Raw genomic sequence first — 7,098 nt, forward strand, 5'->3', positions numbered from 1 at the left:
CCGCGCTCGTTACCGTCGCCTTTGGCTACAATCGGATCAGGATTTTTTTATTTTATTTTATTTTTATAAAGCTTTTTTTCTTAAATAAATGTACAGGAATTTTGTCGAAAACTAACGGTGGAGAATAATTTTATTGATTGAGACAATCTTGTCAGAAGAGCTAAAGTGGTTTGGTAGGTGCAATAGTAGTAGATCACAGTCTTCGGTGAGAGGTTAAATTTGTTAGACAGACAAAATTTTCTGTTTTTTCTTTTTTGGTTACTATATAAAAAAGTTAGCATATACAAGCAAATAATTAGATGGTAGTAGAGGTGGCTATGATCCGTAGATCAACTTGTTTAATCGGCAATCCGTACCACTTAAACTCGCTTTAAGTATAATGTTAATAAAAATGTATTTATATAAGCTAAAAACTAACAATTCATTTAAAACTTGTTTTTTTCACTTAATATTTACTATTTATTTTTTTTAATTTGTCATGAAATTGACATAAATATCAATTCATTCTTTTACTAATTTTTAATCATAACTCATGAATTTGATAATAGCAATGCAAAAAAAAAAAAAAAGACAAAATTTTGCAGTTTGAGTTGGCCCATGAAATCGCGGACCAACGCGATGTAAACACGAACATTTCTCAAAGCAACTCCTATATGTTGCAAACTAGTCCGACTTGATCCGTTAATATTTAGTCTGTTGTGGTCCGAGTTAACGGATAGAGCTGGACAGTATACCCACCTCTAGATGATAGTATGATATTTTACATAATCTCTATAAAAACTTTATTTCATTGTTTAAAAGAAAAAAAAACTTTAACTTCATCTTGGGAGTGTTGTTTCTGACCTCTTGTTGATTTGCTTGCCCTTTCTTTTTTATCAAATGGGTTATGTCTTTTAGTATTGGTCTATTGAACACAAAATTATTTACAATAATTACAAGATATGATATATACCTACAAAGAAATTGTTAAAGAACAAAGGTTTAAAAAAATGGTACAACAAAGAGCATCTTCCAACCCAGTTGAGACCAACAGTGTCACCTGAGCCAGGAATCTGTTTGGGACATGTCGCTTGTTGCAATCTTGTAATTTCCACACAAAAATTGGTTGATTCTATTTCCAAAAAAGAAAAAATTCAATCTAATGTTAACTGTACATCAACAACTATCAGTTACTATGCTTCATTATCAGATTCTGGCATGCTACTCAGACGAGACGCTCTAGTTGTTTGAATGAGAGGATTCTCTTCTTCATCATCAACGGCCATTGGTTTTTCCAACTCACTTCTCTTAAAAACTGGGTGTACATAAGCATCTTGAAGATAGATTCTCAGGTTCAAGGTTGGCTCAACAGCCCGTTCAAGCGTATCCTTCACCATAGCTTCCTGTCATCAATAGTGATTATTAACTCCTTATTTTATTACTTTACGATTCTCTTCACTTTAGAGGTTTTTTTCTTACTTTCCAATTCCCTTTAAAGGATTTTTTTCCAAAACGATTTTATCCGGACTATTGAATGGTGTGTAAGAAATTATCTAAATGGTTAACTGACCTCTAGTGGGAACTTTATGAATGCTGATTCAAAGCGGCCTTTGCAATATCTGTAGAACCAGAATGTCAAGATGGGTTGTCCAATAAGAACTAGCGTGATCTTGTTAGTGCCTCTGGTACTGAGCAACCCCATCAAAAGAATCTGGGATATAATCAATCCGGTAAGAACTCGACGGTGGACATCTGGCCAAAATGTTGCTCCACTCTCGTAATGCTGGTTATACACATTGATAATCTTGTGACAGCAAAAGAAAGAGAAAAAGAAAATCGTCAGTTAAGAACAGCAAAAACTAAATAACATTTATTCTTACATGTGTAATGAAACTTTTGTCAGTATTTCTATCTTGACACCATTATTGAATATAAAACAAAACATTGCAACAAATTGTATTGAAAACTTACTTGATGCCGAAAGACCAAGTAGGAAAAGGCAAAGAATACTACAATGAAGGGGAGAAGTAAAGGCGTAACTGGGGCATAGACGTGTCCTAGCATGAAATATAACTGTATTCGAGGTTCAGATATGGAAAAATCCAAGCAACCAGGGTCCATAGCAGCTTGTCTGTCCAGCTCTGTCTTCACCAGGAATGTGTTTTTCAGGTGGAACATAATTAACGGAGTTAATCTGAGGACCTCTGCAGCAATTCCAGCCCATCCATCAATCATTACATATGTGATGAAAAATGTTGCTTTCATAGGGATTGTACTGCCAACAGTTTTGGTGAACCTACACATGATAAAGATTTATTAAGTATCATGTTCATGAGAGTTCTCAGTTGCAACAATGTTCAGCAACCAAGTAAAAGCTATATAATTATGAAACCTAATTAAGCTCGGGGCCTACTCTGTAGAGGGCTGATCAATAAGTTGTTCAAGTTGCTGAAATGCGGTTCCTGTTACAACGCTTCCAAGGAACACATTGACAAGAATAAATAAGTAATATTTGGATGCTGACCTCCGGTCTAAGCCTGAAAGCGATGTAAAACCTTCTATTTTGGACATTGTCATGAGAATTTTAGGGAGGAAAATAAGAAATATCTTTAATGTTAGCCCTGGCAGAAATCCTTGAATAAAATTCTTTACAGATGGCCTGCAGGGTATGAGAAGAAACCAAAGCCATTACTCTAGCAACAAAATGGACTCCTTTTATGCGGAAATTGTGCATGACGTAGTTATTTGTGAAATTGTATTATTGAGTATGAAACATGAAGATAAGAAATAGTGTGGATCTCGATATTTTAGTTAATGTTAAGAGTATGCAAATGACTAGTTTATGTGATTTTTCACATGAGAAGAATTATTCCCTTTACAGAACAACACAAAAAGATACTAAGCGTTGGTGAATCAAGCGAAAATGTTAACTTATTAGCACTTCAGATTTAAGAAAATTGTATATCACTAGTGTAAGATTGAACTTACTTCTCAACTAACGACGCCAAGAAAGGAAAGACATGCTTGATGGACTCAATGTTGGCTAGAGATTGGACCAATGCTATTGGTATCATAAAGAAGAAAGTTAAGAAAAACATAGCAACAGTCATGAGCAATTTTCGAAGATTGAGATCCAAATATGGAATGGCTAGATTATCCCAATAGACATCTCGAGGCTCAGGAGCCCATTCTGTGAGCCAAATAGTAGGATTACTAGTTTGCTGAGTTTGAGCACATACAGCTGCTCCCCATCGGGTTTTGAATGAAACGAATGCTGCAGGAACAATAGCATCGGGATCATTTCTAACTTTCTGTCTTTCTTCCTCTTCCTGCATGAAATGAATACAATCATATTGATCACCATATGAAAATACCGTAAGAGGAGAGGAGACACACAAACAAAGAGCAAACTGAATTTGGTGCAAGATGAAAATTTTGATATTAAACATTTGTACCATGACAACTATATAAGAGTAACAATTTATTAATGCATGTTCAGAAACACTTGAAAGTTCAGAAATTGGTTTAACCTTAAACCAGTTTTATAACTTTCCAAGCACAATTAGAATACAGAACAAGGGTAGGAAATGAGGTGAAAGACCCATAACTTGAACTTCCTCTAAGAACTCTTAGGATCATAACCCGCTATTTCTATTGAAATAACAATGACAAATAATTACCATAACTTGACAACTTCAAAGGAAGTATATGGAAGGTGAAAGTTGACTAAAGCATTGCACTTTTTAATCAGTACGTACTTGTTTGCTCAAGTTATCAATTAGCGAAGTATAATGATTAATAGCATCCACTTTTTTCCCGAAGATACCGAGCATACCTGTCTATATAGATAAGAAATCAAATTGAGGAACAGGGGAAAAAAATATTGTCAGTTGACATCACCTTATTTTTAGTTCTCATGAAAAAACAAAAAGACAAAAGAGGATCCCATCAATTCAAATTGTTAACTAAAAAGAAAGCCACAATAACAACTAATTGACAGTAAATCATGAAGAGAAAGTTACCCGAGTAACTGGCCTTTGCGAAGGATTCCTTTCATATTTGTTTTCGTAGTAAATGTGCCAGTTTATCATTGCCCTTTTCTTTGCAACTATTGCAGCAAGCTTGTTTGCATTATATACAACCTATCAATCATTAAGAATAAATTAATGTTTTGTTGCATCAAAGAAAATTACAAGATTACCAGACCAATTCTTATAAATATTATTATTGTCAGTTATATAATTAAGATTGTCTATAAACAATATTACCTGATGCATCAGATAGTGATCAGGATGATTGACACAAAAAAAATGCTCAATGTGCTCACTAACAGATTCATCAGGATCTGGTGGAACGTTCCTCACTAGGACCTATAAATTATCAGAGCTGTTATTAACATTGAACATCTGAATAAGGATAATTTCCTAAGCAAGCTGTAAATGTTACAGTACTGATAACAAGCAAAAGCTGAATGACTTGCACTGCATCACAGTAAAATTGTGGAGAACATGAAAATAGAAAGACTTATGTTACTACCACATACCCTTCATTTGAGTATAATAGGCACATGTACATATATGTACATATGTGCATCTCAGCAAGCTACTTATAACAAGAAAATGTACTACACTGAAAATGAGACCAACTTACAGTAAATTGGTCTGGACGACGACGTTCAGATGCCAAAAATCGCAATCTCATTGCTGCTATAATCTTGTATTCTCTATAAAGAGTAAAGCATGTCCAAAAAGAGAAGAGATATGACATACCAATATGAACCCAAAACCTGCAAGGAGATGACACTAAACTTCTTAGCATAGAGTGTTAAGATCCATCCTATGTTGTATAACAAGAGACAGAGTTGGAGCCAAGAAAACAGTGTTAAAAGGATCTCCTCACCTCTTTGATCCATCTGGAACATTTGATATCGAAAGCTTGTCAATATTGCTAAATGTCAACTCCTTGGATTTTGATGCATTCAATCTTCTCCCAGTCCAGTTAACGGGAACCAAAGCACCAAAAGCAAGTACGGCAACTGGGGCAAATATTTTCAACCTGTATCTCAGTATTCCCAACAGAGAAAAAAGAATCAGGCATTAAAAGGGGGAACAAAAAATAAAGATTCAAAATAGAAAATAGAAGACCAAATTCCTTTGTCTTTTAAATGTCTCAGCAGAGCCTAATTGCAAAAAAATAAAAATAAAAATGTTGCATTTGAATACTGTCTAAGAGCATAAATATATAGAGACACTGAAAAATACAAATTTGTTTGGATAAGGAGACAAGTAAAATATTTTTGTCCTAAGACAGATTTTTCTTGTATTTTTCATCCACTCAAATATGAGGTTGTGTCTATTATCTCAGTTTTGTTATTATATTTCTATCCTGAGACCGTCTCCAAACACGGCCCTTATCCGCAACAACTCACCCAAGCAGATAAATCCGAATATACACTGCTGAGTCAAGCCCTGCATGATCTATAAGTTCTGGCTCTGGCATATGCAATGCTGCAGGCATCCAATTCAGGAACCTAAGATAGGAACTGTAGTCCAGGTTAACAAATTTTCCAACTGCTGTTCTGGAACTTGTTGGGCTTCCTCTTATTCCCTTGAGATACCATTTTGGGAAATAGACCCTATCGTTAATGGGTTGAAGTCGTAATATTGCAAAAGCCAGCAAGAATGCAATTGCAGACAAGAGATTGACGGCCGCGGAAACACAAATATCCCCTAGAGTCGCCATTTTCTTCTTTCTCTTCTATTTTTTTCCCTCTCCTTTCAAGCTCGTTATCTGCATCCAGATTCATGATATTGTTTTACAAGTGAAACTGGCTCCCACCCAAAAATTTTCTAACTAGCATACCATACTAATTTTCAGCTACATTCTAAGTTTCTAACATTATACACATTGAATAATTGAATTAAACATGCATCGTTATCTTCCATATCTAGTTCCCAAACTCAATGATCCAAATAAGAAATTAAAACTGATACAAAATACATACATTTTTATTCATACAACAGCTTATTTCCAATTTCAAAAGTCAAAGCTCAAAAATAATGGCAGCAATGATCATAAGCATTTTATGTACTCAAGCATTCAACAGTTCATTGATGAGCCAAAAGAACAAATTAAGAAAAAAAATTGAAAATCTATTGACTATTTTCTTATGACCATAAGCATTTCTAAAACTAGGAACAAACATCTAACTTGCAATATAAATACGTCCACGTACTTTTAGAATACAAAATTCAGAGTAGAAATCTGCACCCGCCTATGAATTCCAAGTACGTAACCACCATCATGTTTGGTTCCCTAGAAACGCCGTGAGAATTAAACATAAAAAAACATAATCAATAACCTGAGAGCGAATGCGGCAGCTTCCGTTAGGTCAAGGAAACCACAGCAGTAACATGAATATTGATTGATCGCAGCTGGTAGTAATTAATCAAAATGTACATAGAATCTTTTTTTTTTTTCTTTGTTAGTTGAAATTCGTAATAGGTAGAAGAACACGGAAGATAGATTTTCTTAGTCGTTGGGGTCCAAATAGAGAAAGAGAAAGAAAATGCGAAGAAAGGAGTAAGAGGAGAAAGGAATTGTTCCGAATGGAACGGTAACTAAATTTGCGTTGTTTGAGAGAATGGATTGGGAATAGAATTAAGGTGCAGAGCGAGGGAATGAATGAGCGATGCAGTTCGCGCCAAAAGGTTCGGAGTGTGAATTGTCCCTTTTGCCCGCCATTCACTCTTCTCATAAGCATTTTGCATTTTTATCTATTTATATTTATTTAGTCACAAATAGTATATAATAAGAGTTTAGTTATTTTTTTTCAGATTGTTTGTTACAATTCGACCCAAAAAAGAGGGTATAAAATGTAATGTAGCACCTGCATATGTTTTAAATATTTCAAACTTAAATATAGGATTAAAAGTGAGTCAAGTTAGCTCATAAACTCACTCAAATTTGACTTATTAATAGCTCGATAAACTAAACTCATGAGATGGTGAGCCCAGTTTAAACCTAAAACTGAGTTCATAAATTAAATGAGTCGAGTTTGAATTTAGATAAACTCAGCTCATTAACTTGTGAGCTGGCTCGATTGTATATATATTTAAT

The 7,098-nt window shown here is 34.5% G+C and overlaps 1 protein-coding gene across 1 annotated transcript; it reads right to left on the bottom strand.

The window, feature by feature from the left end:
* Positions 1 to 927: 927 nt before the first annotated feature.
* Positions 928 to 5,721, bottom strand: LOC107492738 (CSC1-like protein At4g02900). Its single transcript, XM_016113797.3, has 11 exons — positions 5,408 to 5,721; positions 4,879 to 5,034; positions 4,630 to 4,765; positions 4,248 to 4,349; positions 4,002 to 4,121; positions 3,738 to 3,818; positions 2,968 to 3,308; positions 2,393 to 2,638; positions 1,951 to 2,275; positions 1,550 to 1,783; positions 928 to 1,382 (listed from the first exon to the last, which is right to left on the bottom strand). Exons 1-11 carry the CDS (start codon positions 5,719 to 5,721, stop codon positions 1,173 to 1,175), a joined length of 2,265 nt encoding a protein of 754 aa, XP_015969283.1. The 3' UTR covers positions 928 to 1,172.
* Positions 5,722 to 7,098: the final 1,377 nt, after the last annotated feature.

Source organism: Arachis duranensis, chromosome 6 (assembly GCF_000817695.3).
Source record: "Arachis duranensis cultivar V14167 chromosome 6, aradu.V14167.gnm2.J7QH, whole genome shotgun sequence".
NCBI classification, from domain to species: domain Eukaryota; kingdom Viridiplantae; phylum Streptophyta; class Magnoliopsida; order Fabales; family Fabaceae; genus Arachis; species Arachis duranensis.

Excerpts from the sequence above, each read along its gene's own strand:
- LOC107492738 (XM_016113797.3), bottom strand. The coding sequence starts at position 5,721 with ATGGCGACTCTAGGGGATATTTGTGTTTCCGCGGCCGTCAATCTCTTG. Across the intron at positions 5,035-5,407 it reads ATTCGGATTTATCTGCTTGG|GTTGAAAATATTTGCCCCAG; the intron begins GTGAGTTGTTGC and ends ACTGAGATACAG. Across the intron at positions 4,122-4,247 it reads ATCACTATCTGATGCATCAG|GTTGTATATAATGCAAACAA; the intron begins GTAATATTGTTT and ends AATGATTGATAG.